Source organism: Zootoca vivipara, chromosome 6 (assembly GCF_963506605.1).
Source record: "Zootoca vivipara chromosome 6, rZooViv1.1, whole genome shotgun sequence".
Classification (NCBI taxonomy): Eukaryota; Metazoa; Chordata; class Lepidosauria; order Squamata; family Lacertidae; genus Zootoca; species Zootoca vivipara.
The window spans coordinates 35067602-35082562 of record NC_083281.1 but is presented as its reverse complement, the minus strand read 5'-3'; the positions used below and the strand labels follow the sequence as shown (position 1 = coordinate 35082562).

General features: G+C 46.9%; 1 protein-coding gene across 8 annotated transcripts in view; it reads left to right on the top strand.

Annotated features, from left to right (window-relative positions):
- Positions 1 to 809: 809 nt before the first annotated feature.
- The window catches only part of ZDHHC18 (zinc finger DHHC-type palmitoyltransferase 18), a 31651-nt gene continuing 17499 nt past the window's right edge, over positions 810 to 14961 (top strand). For 3 of the 8 annotated variants that reach the window (XR_004692893.2, XM_035121100.2, XM_035121102.2), the window contains exons 1-2: positions 812 to 1341; positions 9652 to 9812. Coding sequence is in view for 6 of the 8 variants with exons in the window: in XM_035121100.2 (XP_034976991.2) it covers positions 1088 to 1341; positions 9652 to 9812 (415 nt within the window). In the remaining 2 variants the exon portion in view is untranslated. Of the gene's footprint in view, positions 1350 to 9651; positions 9813 to 14961 lie in introns of all 8 variants that reach the window. The other 5 variants (XR_009557740.1, XM_060275786.1, XM_035121101.2 and 2 more) reach the window with 4 other exon arrangements.

Sequence of the window (14961 nt, the reverse complement as noted above, 5' to 3'; positions counted from 1 at the left end):
TCTTTGGTGATCACCCGTAGCCGAGTAAGATTGTCTTCCATAAACACTGTTTTAACAATGAGTCCGTAGGTGACTGTGGAGGCCAATTCTGGACCCACATGTCCTTCCACAGTGGGGACATTGGTTTCTGGGCAGGAGTTGATCCTGGTGTGGATTTGCCATGCGTGCCTTCCTCTTAGCACGTTTCTCCCTTGCGTCCTGAGTTCGAGTGAATAGCACACGATAGATAATAAACCTTTCTTGTGTGGGAATAAGGGTGGCATTTAACTAAGCTTTACTCAGAGAAGACCCATTGAAATGGGTCTTTTCTCCATCTCTTTAGAAGTAGGGGAAATTATATATGATAGTTAATGGAACCTCCACCTTCAGAGTCGAGTACCAGATGCTCGGGAGCATACAAGGATCAGGAAAAGCCGGTTTACTTTCATGCCCTGCTTGTGAGATGCTCAAAAGGACCTTGATTGTTCCTTACGGGAAACGGCATTTAAGGGATACTGGTGATGTGTAGCAACAACAACAAGGGACTGGCCCTGTTTCTTTACAAAAAGACACCGCCGGTACTCTGCCCCGCGGTCAGAGTCACTTCCCGCGGAATTCAGTTTAAAGAGAGCGGGAAAAGCCTTGAATCATCGGAAGCCGAAGGCCCGACAGGCCTTTTACTTGAAGACAAAGGAGTTTTCAGTACAGAGCAGCACGGTGGGTGAGGGGAGGCGAGTGGGGCGGAGTGAAGAAGCGGAGGGAGCTGCCTGCGCGGCGGCGGCGGGCTTTGGTGCGCGCTTCTTCCCCCCCCCCCCTCCTGAGGGAAGGCGGCGGGAGCTGCTCAGGCAAGGCCGGCGGCTGCAGCGCGGACTCCAGGCCAGCCGGCGCGAGGGAGGCGCTGTGGCGGGAGGCCTCGGCGGGCAGGGGGTGTGTGCCGGTGCCCGCCCGCCCGCCGGCTCATTCTCCCTCTGCCGCTGAGGGCGGGGCGACGGAGCTGCCGAGCGGGTCTCTCCCTTCCTGCCTGCCGGGCGGTCCTGGCTGCGCCAGAGGCCGCCGCTGCCGCCGCTCGGTGGGGTCTGGACGGGGGAGGCCGGCCGGCGCCATCACCATGAAGGAATGCGAGTACCGGCAGATCCCGCCGGGCACCCCGGCCGCTCCTCCTTCCTCGGAGCCTCCGGCGCCGGCGGCCTCTTCCGTGGCAGCCGCCACCCCGGCGCACGGGCGCCGCCGCAAGTGGGAAGTCTTCCCCGGGCGCAACCGCTTCTACTGCGGAGGCCGCCTCATGCTGGCCCGGCACAGCGGCGTCTTCCTCCTCACGCTCGGCCTCATCGTGGTCACCAGCGGCCTCTTCTTCGCCTTCGAGTGAGTCCGTGAGTGATGGAGCGGAGAAGCACAGGCTGGGGACGGGGGGACGGGGGACGACGACACCCAACAACCCTTCCTGCTTTTTGACATTTATTTCCTTCCTTGCAAAACCGTGACCTCGCTTTCCAACCCCAGCCCCGAAAGGGGTCGCAGAGTGTTTCCACATAGTCAACCTTTTTCGTGATTGCCGTAGGCAGCAACCGAGCTTAAGGTTAAGCTAATTGCTAGAGGGTGTAACCTGTTTGCGCCTTGTGGCGACTGAAAGGCTGGCCAGGTGCGGCGTGCAATGAAACCTTTTCCTCTAGAAAGTCCCGCTGTGTTCAATGGGTGTTTCCTCCCACTTTTAGGGGTGCATAGGATTGCGGGCTTAACTGTGGCATAAGGTTGTTGTGGACTAGAGCCCCAATTCGCCAGGCTACTGTCTAGTCCATAGAAGCTTAACATATATAACTGTGTGCATGTACAGGTAAGATTTAGGAACCCCTCTTTGATGGCGTTTTCTGAGCAGTAAACCAGTATGCCACAGTATCTTTGTTAGGTGCTGCAGTACTGTGTTTTGTGTGAAGGCACGGTATCAAAAGCTTTACTTGATAAGACAAGATAATACTGAAAAGGCACAGCGAAATAGGCATGGTTTTTACACTCCTTTTGAAAGGGCGGGTGTGTGCTTCTGACCCCAAGAGGGGAGGGAATTTTGTGATTCCAGTGCCACTGCTGTAATAAAGTCCCTGCTTTTGGATAAGCACTAAATATTTTTTTCCTTTATTACATTTCTTAGGGCTTAGGGTAGCTTCCCCCCCCCCTTGCTAGTTTATTCTTGCATCAACATTGTGAGATACGTTAGGTGTGAGAAAGCAATTGATACAAGATTCATCCTGGAAACATCTGGCAGAGTTCACTTCCTCTCCCACTGGTGGCATTCCCATTGGCAGCAGTAGCCCATGAAAAGCCCTTAAAATGACGTGTTGTGGAGAGAGGCTGAGCCAGTAACACTTGGCCTCTTCTTACATTCTTACTGCTGACATAGCCCTCTCCTGAAAATGCAGAAACTTTGCTTGGTGCCTGCAGCCCACACAAGAGGCACATCAAAATACTGCTTAGTGAAGGCATCCTGCATCGCATGCTTTAATTGTAAGAAAAAGGACAATAAAAACAGCCATAGTGTCACCAATACCAGAAAAATGGTGAGAGGTATTGACATCCCTTTTCTCCACCATCTTTCTCAGCCCCCCCTCCCCCCATGCCACCAAGGAGTTAGTAGTTTTGTATTGAATTGTTAGGATCCCCCAAGGCATTTTACAACGGATCATAACCAAAGGTGAAAGGCAAGGTGAAATAAATAAATGTGCAAGACTTTGGGCTTCTCATTTCCCTCAGCCTGTAAGTGTGCATGCAGTGGCGGAACTTGGGGGGGGAGCAGGCGGGGGCGGGACTGGCGCGTGTCCTGGGGGCGTGGCATGCCGCCCATGGGGGCATGCGCGGGCGGGGTGGCAGCTGCAATGGCACCCCGAGCCACTTTGAGATTCCTTACTACTACTACTACTCCTCTTCTTCTTCTTCTTCTTCTTCTTCTTCTTCTTCTTCTTCTTCTTCTTCTTCTTCTTCTTCTTCTTCTTCCTCCTCCTCCTCCTCCTCCTCCTCCTCCTCCTCCTCCTCCTCCTCCTTCTCCGCCAGTGTGTGCATGCATACTTGCATACTTGTTCTAATAGGAAAATAAGGGGGGGTGCTTCTTTTCCCCCCACTTTGTCTTCCAAGTGCTCTATGAATGGACCTGAGTGAATCCTTTCACCATTGGTTATTAGGCTAACATAAGTGAAGAAAGCTGACTTGACTCATTGAAAGTAAGATCTGAGGTTGGGATGATTTAAGAAGTTGTTTTTCAGTGAATGACACAAACATTCAAGAAGTTAACTTCAGATGACACCATAGGAGAGGCTGCCACTTATTAAATTTGCTCCAAAGCTTAGGTGGAAATGCAAGACATGATTAGAAAGGGTAGGATTCATGGTGGTCTTCTTGCAGAGTAAGAAGCATAATTGTCTGTGGGGCAGGGAGAATGCAAAGAGCCACTAGGAACTACATACAGTGGTGCCTTGCTAGACGAATTTAATTCGTTCCACGGGTCAATTCGTATAATGAAAAATTCGTCTAGCGAATCCCATAGGAATGCATTGAATTTTTTATTTTATTTTTTGCCCATAGGAACACATTAATTGAATTTCAATGCATTCCTATGGGAAACCGCGATTTGCTAGACGAATTTTTTGTCTTGCGAGGCAACCTCCGCTCGAAAAATCTCTTCGTTAAGCGAAAAATTCATCTTACAGGGCATTCGTCTAGCATGACGTTGAATGTTCATGCAAGTGAACGTTTGATTGAGCCCTGTCTGACTTGTGTTCATATTCTAACCACTTGTGTGCTGTGTGTGTTTGTGTGTGTGTGTTTGTGTGGAAACAAGATCTTCTGAAGGCATGCGAGCTGTCTTGCAAAGGCAGGTGGAAGTGAATCAGTTGTGTATGTGTGTGTTCAGTGTTGTGCTAATGAGTATGATAGAAAGGTCAGCAGTTTGAATCTGCGTGATGGAGTGAGCTCCCATTGCTTTGTACCAGTTTATGCCATACCAGTTCAAGTAGATAAATAGGTACTGCTCTGACGGGAAGGTAAATGGCATTTCCATGCGCTCTGGCACTCATCATGGTCCTCCGTGCGCCAGTAGCGGTTTAGTCTTGCTGGCCACGACCCGGAAAGCTGCCCATGGACAAACGCCGGCTCCCTCGGCCTGAAAAGTGAGATGGGAGCCACAGCCTTTGACTGGACTTAACTATCCAGGGGTCCTTTACCTTTACCTGCTAATGCGTAGAATTGAGGCAGTTTTCCAAGATACTGCTGGCACATGGAGACCGCTTGAAACTGCCTCCATTGCTCCATTTGGGATGTGCTAGCTTGTATCAGGTCTGCAGGGCCTGTCTCCCATTCTGCTAGAGTTGTTTGGCAGCAGTGTGGGAACTATTCAGCGTATTCAGCTGCCATGCATACACATTCTCCAGCAGCCTCTATATCAACCTTGTAAATGTCCACCAAAGTGTGTAGGCAGCTTGAGAGCTGGCATCCGGTTCCTTGTTGTCTATGACTAACAGGTGAATGCTTAAATAGAAGCCTGCCATATCATGAGAAACAGCTCTTGTTATTGTTTAGTCGTTTAGTCGTGTCCGACTCTTCGTGACCCCATGGACCATAGCACGCCAGCTCCCAATCTCCTTCTAACATGCAATTAAGACGTCTCTGTTAGACACTTAGAGGCTTTTAGCCAGGAAGGGGGGTGGGGAGGGAGAGAGACATACTCTGTGCTAGCTTCACGTTGTGGTATCTGGTGTTTTGTCAAGAATGGTATTTGGCTCCTAGGTTTAAAAACCCTTTAAAGGGGGGGGGCACATCTTTTGTTACACCCTCTCTGACCACTGGGATTAGCACCACTGTGGGGAAGGAAGAGTGGTGGAGGATTCAGGGATGTATGTGAAGAGTTTATGGCATGTCCCTCTGCCCTTGCTTGCACAAAAGGGAAATCAAAGGACAGCTGCAGCAGATGATACTAGTGTTGATCTGGTGTGGCTTCACAACTGAACTTGGGAGGTGCATCAGATTCCTCTAATCCTCTCATGACTAGGTATCAGGAAATATTTGGGCAGCTTTTGTGTATGTGTTGGGAGTCCGTGTGATTATCAGTGCTTATAATAGTAAAGTCCTTCTGCAGTGGGCGGGGGTGTTCTGTGTTTTCCTTATGTAAATAGTGCGTTCCCCAGAGTGCTAGTTTTGACTCTAAAGCCTCTGCTTGCATGTCCAGCTCTCCTTGCCTTTGGTGGAAATTTAATCTTGGGAGTTTTAGCAGCTAGGCCCTGTTATTCCATGCCAGCCGTTAGGAGAGTGTAGTTGTAAGCTTTGTCTTTGCTACTGTAAAACACTGGGTCAGTTTAATATGTTTAACCAGCCCATCTTCTTCTTTGGTGATCACTCGTAGCCGAGTAAGATTGTCTTCCATAAACACGTTTTTAACAATGGGGCTGTAAGTGACTGTGGAGGCCAATTCTGGATCCAGCCCATGTGACCTGCGCTGTGGATGGATCTCGGTACTGGTGTGATTGTGGTGTTGCCTCATAGTATGCAGTAGCACTATCCTCATGCCATCCTGTACCACACCACACATATCAACTACAGTCGTACCTCGGGTTACGAACCGCTCGGGTTGTGAACAGTTCGGGTTACGAACTCCGCAAACCTGGAAGTGTTTTCGTCGTGCGCGTGTTCCGCGCATGCGCAGAAGCAGCGCGCTTTGCGCATGCGCAAAAAAGGCGCTCGGTTTGCGACCTTTTCGGGTTACGAACTGCGACCCAGAACAGATCGAGTTCGTAACCCGAAGTACGACTGTACTGTATATTCCTGCATATAAGACTACTTTTTAACCCAGGAAAATCTTCTCAAAAGTCCGGGGGGGGGTCGTCTTATATGCCGGGTCGTATTTCTTATACGGCAAGTATACCCCAAACTCTATATTTTAACTGGAAAAGTTGGGGGTCGTCTTATATGCCCAGTCGTCTTATACGCCGGAATATACGTACATAAACAGAAACCAGCCGCAGTACCCTAGCTGCCTGTACGTTGTTTGCAGTCACAGAAAACCTTAACCACCTTCAGCTTCGACTTTATATTCTGAGAAGCTGACTTTGCTTCAGAAGACATCTTAATGCTGTTCCTTAAGTTGACAAGACTTAAGCTTCCTCTCTGGAATTTTCTCTCCCCCTCCCCCGCTAGATCAAAAGTTGATATGATTTTGATAAGTGAAATAGCGCCTTGGAATAACTACCGTGGTACCTCGGGTTACAGACGCTTCAGGTTACAGACTCCGCTAACCCAGAAATAGTACCTCGGGTTAAGAACTTTGCTTCAGGATGAGAACAGAAATCGCGCGGCAGCGGGAGGCCCCTTTAGCTAAAGTGGTACCTCAGGTTAAGAATGGACCTCCAGAACAAATTAAGTTCTTAACCAGAGGTACCACTGTAGTTTTGCAGATTGGAGGGTGGAGCTAGCTAGAAGGGACCTTTGCCATTCTTTCGCTTGTGTACACTTTCCCTTTCTGCCCACTGTTCAGCAAAATCCATGCTGCTTTTGCCTTGCCTGCAAGGCAGACCGCAAGATGCTGGCTGGCAGGGGGGTTTGTGCTGTTTTCCATTTGCTTGTGCTTTTGGTTATCTGTAGTAGGGGTGAGAATGAAGGGGGAAGTGTGCTTCTTCCTCAGCCAGTGTGCTGGGCTCAGAAGCTGTTACTCCAGAATCCATGCAAATATAATACGTTATTGTTGAGATGATCCATTTCTGGACCGCCTCTCCCTATATAAACCGTCCTGGACTCTGTGTTCATCATCTGAAGCCCTTCTTTGTGTGCCTCCTCCATTTGAGGTCCGGAGGGTGGCAACATGAGAATGGGCCTTTTCTGTAGTGGCTCCCTGTTTGTGGAACGCTCTCCCCAGGGAGGTTCATTTGGCGCCTTCAGTATATATACAGTGGTACCTCAGGTTACAAACGCTTCAGGTTATAGACTCCGCTAACCCAGAAATAGTACCTCAGGTTAAGAACTTTGCTTCAGGATGAGAACAGAAATTGTGCTCCTGTGGCACAGCGGCAGCAGGAGGCCCCATTAACTAAAGTGGTGCTTCAGGTTAAGAACAGTTTCAGGTTAAGAACGGACCTCAGGAACGAATTAAGTTCTTAACCAGAGGTACCACTGTATTTTAGACACTAGGGAAAAACGTTCCTCTTCAACCAGGCCTTGGGCTGATTGATATACTACAGCCTGTTAAATGTAGCTGTGGGAAAGAGGGGTCTTGTTTTGTTGTTTTGGTTCAATTCTCTACTTGTGTTTTATCTTGCATTTTATTCTGCAAACTGCCCTGAAGGACGATATATAAAATCAATCAATCAATCCTAGTTAGCCTTTGAAATACCCCTGTTTACATAGATAAGCTTAAGTAGCTGCTTGGGATCCACTAAAACCCATATGGATTAGTAAACATGATATGTTATATGTTGCATCCTGCGTGATAAACATTTCAGAGGAAGCAGGGTTTGTGCTGAATTGCCCCCCACTGTCCAAGGTTGTGGGGCTTTTAGCTGGTCTCTGCAGCCGTGCTTCGAATGGTGCATGCTAAGAAGTGGTAATACTGATCTCCAAGCTATGTGAAATGTCACCTGTTTATTTCCACAGACCAAACTGCTGTTTAAAGTCACAGGATCAGACAAGGACATTTTCCCCTGGTTAGTTGACAAGCCTCGTGTGCTTCTGCCACAGTCTTAATATCAGCTCATTCACTGCACCTTCCGCAGCCTTTGTGGCTGTCTTTCTGCCAAACAACCCCAGCCCTTGCAAATCTGTTCTTTACTGAAAAGAACAGAACAGAAATAGTATTAATTTACCTCACGACACACAGCTCGCTCCCACTTCTCAAATCAAGCTCCCACCCACCCTTCTTCTCCTTTTAAAAAAGAATGCCATGGTTACCATTGACAACTCTAGGCCCAGCATGATCAGGTTCTCTCTCGCTAATTTCCCCCTCTCCCAGATATGGTGACATGTCATTGGACTATATTTGTGGTCTCCAATATTGAAACCCTAAATAAGGATTTAAATGCCATTGCCACTTCTGGATTCAGATGGAGTTCCTGTTCTTTTATTTAAAAAAAATCTAGTTTGGATCTGGCTTTGTTAACATCAGACGCAACAGTTCCAGTAATCTGGCCCCCCACTTTGGTGGACCAGAGTACAGTCATACCTTGGAAGTCGAACAGAATCTGTTGTGGAAGTCCGTTCGAGTTCCAAAACATTTAGAAACCAAAGCGCGGCTTCTGATTGGCTGCAGGAAGCTCCTGCAGCCAATCAGAAGCCGTGGAAGCCTTGTCGAATGTTCGGCTTCCAAAAATAGTTCGCAAGCTAGAACAGTCACTTCTGGGTTTGCGGCGTTCAAGAGCCAAAATGTTTGAGAACTAAGCTGTTCAAAAACTAAGGTAAGACTGTACAGTATAGCTCAGAGTAGATGCTGGAGGCACAGGGTCTGGTGGCATGTCAACCTTGAGTTAAAGAGCAAGGGAAGAACGGCTGTGCTTCAGCAAGGTGATCCAAAATTGCTGGAGACAGTGAAGCTTGTTCTAACCAGTAGATTTGCTGTGTTTTCCAACACCAAATAATTGTGAACCAGTGTGATCCAGACAAATATTGGCATTGTCAAGTCTCATGCAGTCACACTGGCACCAGGTAGCCGTTGACAAGTAAGTTACCTCATAGTCCCTGTTCTCCTTCAGTGAAACATAATAATTGTGGCCTCCCTCACAATATCTCTGTGATAGAAATCTGATAAGATATTCAGCTATTTGTTCATTAAAAATGGAGCTGTATACATTATATAAAAAACAATGATAAAAGTGGATATATACACAGCAGGTTAATAAGATAAGAGGCCATCAGCTATGTGACTAAACAGTCTTTAGAAACTGTATCAAGTTTACACTTGTAAGAACTTAGTGGAGAGGTATTGAAAAAAGGAGGGGGAAATGAAGTAACTAGTTTGTAGATTTGCTTTCTTCAGGATTTAAGGAAAAACTAGATTGTTTTTATTTTATTTTATTTTTATTTATTGAATTTATATACTGCCCTATACCCAGAGGTCTTGGGGCAGTTCACAGAACAAAATCAAAATATAAATCCACAAAATATATAATCAAAATAAAAGCAACCCAATAACTCTCCCCCCCCCGGGCAAAAAAACCACATTTTAAAAAGATTGTGTAGTAGGGAAGGATTTACTCCAGGAATAAGCTATGACTGTAAATGATTCTGACCTCATAAGATAGCTATTGCTGTCCACTCTGCCCCTTAATCCAGCCTTGCATTTAGCAATTTGCCTGGCAGGCATAGGTGACCAGGAGTTTTATGTAGGCAGGCATATGAAACTCCATAAAGGGAAGGGGCAGGAGATCACTCTGTCCCTCATCCACTCTGTCCCAACTCCATAACGAGCATGGATGCACAGACAATTTGCCTCTTAGCCGACTAGTAATTTTTGCAGGCATGTAACTTGTGAGTTTATTTGCAATGTGGTCCTTAATCATATTCTTCTAAAAGATCTACAGAATTTTGCAGGGTGGAATTTGAAGAAGTTATGATCTGTTGGCTCCAGTGGCCAAGTAAGACACTGTCCGTGAGTGAAGTGTTTGTGCAGTGAATGGAGGCCCTACTTTAAAAATGTGTTGTTCTTTTTTTCAGCTGTCCCTTCTTGGCTCGTAACCTGACCTTGGCCATTCCCATCATTGCTGGCATCCTGTTCCTCTTTGTCATCAGCTCTTTGCTGCAGACCAGTTTCAGAGATCCCGGTATCCTGCCCAGAGCCACCCCCAGTGAAGCTGCAGACCTGGAGAAATGGATAGGTGAGGTTCTAGTTGTCACTCTTCTACATCCTTGGGAAAAAATTTAAACTCTGCTAGTGATCTCATGGTATGCAACATCCTCATTTGAGCATTTTCCTGAGTCTGAGGCTATCATGAAGGGAGACAAAGCAGTTGCCAGATCTTCACTGGAGGGACCTAATAGCTTAAACCTTTTCTAGGGAAAACCCGTGATGCTTCAGCCATCAGTCATACAAAGAATATGATATACAAAGAATAGAAATAAAAAGTCAGTTATATAAAATACATTTTAGGATTTTGAATCAATAGTCAAATAGTGGATTTTATTCTGATTGCCCCAGCTAAAAACCTTGCAACCTTTGCTATTGGCTTAAATATTGTACCAGCCTTCTCATTTCTGCTCTGTGGCTTGGAACAAATTATGATGCAGGCATAGTGAGTGTTGAACTTGAAGCTTATCCTGTGGTTTAGCCTTGGTGGTGATAAGCTGTCAGATAATTTCTGCCAGTTCCTCAACTGAGCCAGATATTTATTGTTGCTGTTTAGCGCTGGGCAATATATTTCAGATATATCACAATATCTGAAATAAGGAAGGAACTAGACATAGAGGCGAACAGGACAATGTCCTGGCAACTGCTACTACTAAAGGGTCTAAAACTGATAAATGATGATATTATCAATCACCTCATGGTCACTTTTGGCAGCAGGCAAGACAAAATGCATCCAAATGAGACTTTTGGTTTTGGGCTTGGCTATCAAATGGTGGTATTCCGGACAATCCAAAGTACGGTGATGAGTCATAGTGAATACAAATAATCTGAGACTACCAGCAGCCTGCTAGGCAGCAGCCTGGCGGCAGCAGAACCATTAACAAAAAGGGCACAGAAGCAGCAGAAGCCTGGCAGCAGTGGCACAATAATCAGCAGCCTGCGAAGCCTTGGCATGGTAGTGGGTGGCGGCAGCAGAAGCAGTGGCAGCCAGTTAGGCCTTGTCATGGTGGCGGCAGTAGTGGTGGTCTGCAAGGCCTTGTGGCAGTGGCAGAAGCAGTGACAGCCTGCAAGGCCTTGTCACACCGGTGGCAGTAGCGGCAACCTGCAAGACCTTGCGGTGGTGGCAGGAGACAGTAGCAGAAGCACAGGTGTCCTGCAAGGCCTCGCTGAGGCAGGCTGCCACAACTTCTGCCACCACCTCCCACCTTGCCACCACGGCGAGGCCTCGCAGGCCGCCACTAAGATTGCTGCCATCTCCTGTCACCAACGCAAGGCTCGCAGGATGTCACTACTGCTGTCACCTCCTGTCATTGCTGCAAGTCCCAGCAGGCATCTGCCACGAGAACTCACAGACCACCGCCGCTTCTGCTGCCAAATTCTGTCACCACTGTAAGACAGTAATGCTGCTACTGCTGCCACTTCCCATGGCCACCGCAAGACCTCACAGGCTGCTGCCATCACTCTCTTGCAGGCCACTGCCTTTACTGCAGCCCTATCCCATTGCTGCTGTGAGGCCTTGCAGGGTGTCATTACTGCAGCCACCTCTTGTCACTGCCTTGAGGCTTTGCATGCCGCCGCCGCTACAGCTGCCACCTCCTGTCACCGTGGGGCCTCACAGGCTGCTGCTGCTCAGCTGCCACCTCCCGTCACTGCTGTGAGTCCTTGCAGGCTGCCACTGCTACTGCCACTGCCTCCCATCGCTGTTGTGAGTCCTCACAGGGTGCTGCTGCTACTCCCGTCAGCTCCTGTTGCCACTGTGAGGCCTTACAAGTTGCCACTGTTTGTTCTGCCGCCGTAAGGCCCTGCAGGTTGTCGCCACTACTGCCGACACATACTGCGGTCATGGCAAGCTGTTTCTGCCACTGCTGCTTCTGCCTCCTAGCAGGCTTACTGGCAGTCCCAGATTTGTATTCACTAATGGCTTATGGGACCCAGGTGGCACTGTGGGTTAAACCACTGAGCCTAGGGCTTGCCGATCAGAAGGTCGGCGGTTCGAATCCCTGTGACGGGGTGAGCTCCCGTTGCTTGGTCCCAGCTCTTGCCAACCTAGCAGTTCGAAAGCATGTCAAAATGCAAGTAGATAAATAGGACCCGCTACAGCGGGAAGGTAAACAGCGTTTCCATGTGCTGCTCTGGTTTTCCAGAAGCGGCTTTGTCATGCTGGCCACATGACCTGGAAGCTATATGCCGGCTCCCTCAGCCAATAATGCGAGATGAGCGCGCAACCCCAGAGTCGGTCACTACTGGACCTAATGGTCAGGGGTCCCTTTACCTTTACCTTTAATGGCTCATTGCCGTACTTTGGGTTGTCCTGAATACCACCGTTTGGTAGCCAAGCCAAAAACCAGAAGTCCTGTTGGGATGCATTTTGGCCTGCTGATGAAACTGAGTGTGTGATGATTGATAATACTGTCATTTATCTATTTTAGACCCCTTAGTAGCAGTTGCCAGGATATTGTCCTGTTTGCCTCTGTATAGATCCATCCTTATTTCAGACATTGTGGAAGTTTGCAATGTTTAGCTGGTAATAACATTGCAGTGTTTAGCTGGTGAGTTATTGTGATGTTGAAAACCAGATATCGCCAGGCCCTAGCCCTTACACACATTGCGATTCGCAATATATTGCCGGCTCAAATATTATGAAACAATTATAACGATGTGAACTTCAAACCGGTTTTGGATGATATATCGCCCAGCCCTATTGCTGTTCCATTCCTCTGAAGCAGTTTGAGGGGCAGCTTGTGTGAGTTAAACATTCAGAGCATGGAGGGAAGACAGCTTCTAGCTGTCTGTCATAATTCGTTTCTGGCTGTTCACTTGTAGGTGACCAGGTAGGGAAGCTTACAAAGTTTTTGGAGAGGAGAGGTTACACCAGAACTGACTGGTTTTTGTGGGCAGGCACACTAGAGTAAATTTTCATGGAGTAATAACTTATATAACTAGTTGCAAGAATTTCATTGTAAGGTCACTGTTTTATTCAGCAGCTAGTCTTCCACCAGAAGTGCATTTAATACTGCATCTTAAAATTCATTGGATTGGTAAAAGGAGGGGAAGGATGGCTTACTTGAAATCCAGATGATCCCAATTTATTAGGAATTGGAAGTATGAGTTTAAACCAGTCTTTCCCTGTGCCCAAGCTATGTGATTGAGGAGCCAAATACCTGTTCTCGTGGCTTTATTGATTCTTCAGATACATTTTTGGAGGTTTGTTGACAGTGAGCAGCTCTCTGATGGACATTGATTGGCTTGTTTAGAATTGGTTTTATTTATTGGTTTAATGTATATTGTAAACCGTTTTGTGATTTTGTTATATGAAAGCTGGTAAAGAAGCGTAGTAATAAATTATAATGTCACCCCTGTTCATTTTGTACACTGAAATCTAAAGAACTACATTTTGAGTGTAATTCAGTTATTTGCAAATCAATTTATCCAGCAATATGGAACTGCAACTTAAAGGACAATGTGGAGAAGGGAAGGAACCAAATACATGGGACAAAAGTCAATTATCCAGATGCATTTTAGAGTTGTGATACTGGTTGGAGTCTAACTCACATGTAAATGCATACTACTCCTAATCTGTCCCTACTGCACTGCTTGTCTATTTGCTTCTGAGTTCAGTTCAAAGCATTACATTCACCTTTACCGATGTAAGTGGTCTGAAGCCTGTGTAGCTGTGGAAATTCCTCCTTCCATATGTTATCTCCCCAATTCCTTAGATCTGCAGGGGAGGTGCGCTGATGAAATGATTTTTAAATGTACAGTTGTTTATAACCAAGTAGCCTGGATTTGCTTCTGGCTATGCTTTTGCTTTTATGTTCTGTGTTAACTATATTTTCTGAATACAGATTTAACTACTGAAGCTGCATGCAACTGAGAATCCAGCTAAATAAAATGAACTCTTTTGCCACGCTAAGAATTATTGTGCAATAGCAATACAGAAAAATTGTCTGGAGGCTGTGTTCAGTAGCTTCTCCCATTTACTTAGCTTCAGCCTGATAGTCTGATCCTGGCTGGAAGTGCTTTGATATGATGGAGATAAGGTAGAAACTTGGCATATTTTATGTTTCACAGTGGATCAGATTATAGATTTGACTAGCAGCAATTCTATAAAAAAGCACTTAAAGCAGGAATGTCAAAGATATGCCCACGGATTATATCAGGTCCTTTGGAAGTCTTAAATGCTCGAATTGTCATCTTTGTGCTGGAGTCATCTTAAGCCATCACTGTGTGCAAAATTTACAAAGCAAGAGTACCTACTTAGAATCTCTTAACAGTTTAGGGCACACCTAATCTGTTGTAAGTGATCCTTACTATTCAGACTTACCAGTGGTCCACAATATTTTGCTGGCCTTATAGTCAAGAAACAAAAACTGTATTCCTATGTGTGTCCTCCAGCTTGACTAATGAAACCCCCTTCCTTTTTTCAGGTGTGGAACGCACCTTAATCAAGCATTAGCCACACCCCTTCCTTTTCTGGCAGAGAGAGTGTTGCCTTTGGCTGCTGTTTGGCAGAGGGGCTTCTCTGCCGAGTAGCAGCCAAGGAAACCTCCTACCTCCCTTTCCAGCTCTGAAGCAAGGAAGCAGGCAGGATCTTGCCCTCTTGGCTCTGTATGACTGAAGTGCTTTAAGTACCTTAGCCACATAATTGCCAAAGAATCCAGTCTTGTTTCCAACCTTGGTATTGGGGAGGGAGCCAGGGATTGTCGTTGCTGGGACAATCCCTGCCTACCTCTGTAGTTTCAAAGCCTGGAAGTTAGGATAGATGCTGATCATGCTCATTGGGATAGGGACTGTCTAGCTGCCCTCATTAGTGGGCCAAGCAAAGATGTGGATGCCTGTTTAAGGACATAAGATGTGCTCTTGCTGGGTCAGACCATAGCTGGCCCACCTATTCCAGTATTCTTTGCATGGATCCAAGCAACCAGCAGACACTAAGTGGCCCACAAAAATTTGGTTGGTGATAGACCATAATATAGCACCTGCTTGCTTCAGAGCTGCTAAAAAATCTCCACAATTCTGAAGCCTCTTGCTTGTAGCCAGGTGCCTGTTCTGTTGAACGTTGCAGCCAGGCTTGTAGCACCATAGAGCATAAGGACTGGATATAGGAATCCAAAAAGAAACCCTGTACAAGACCAGGCTGCCAGTTTATCTTTCTAAAGAGAAAGACATGTGAGAATCAG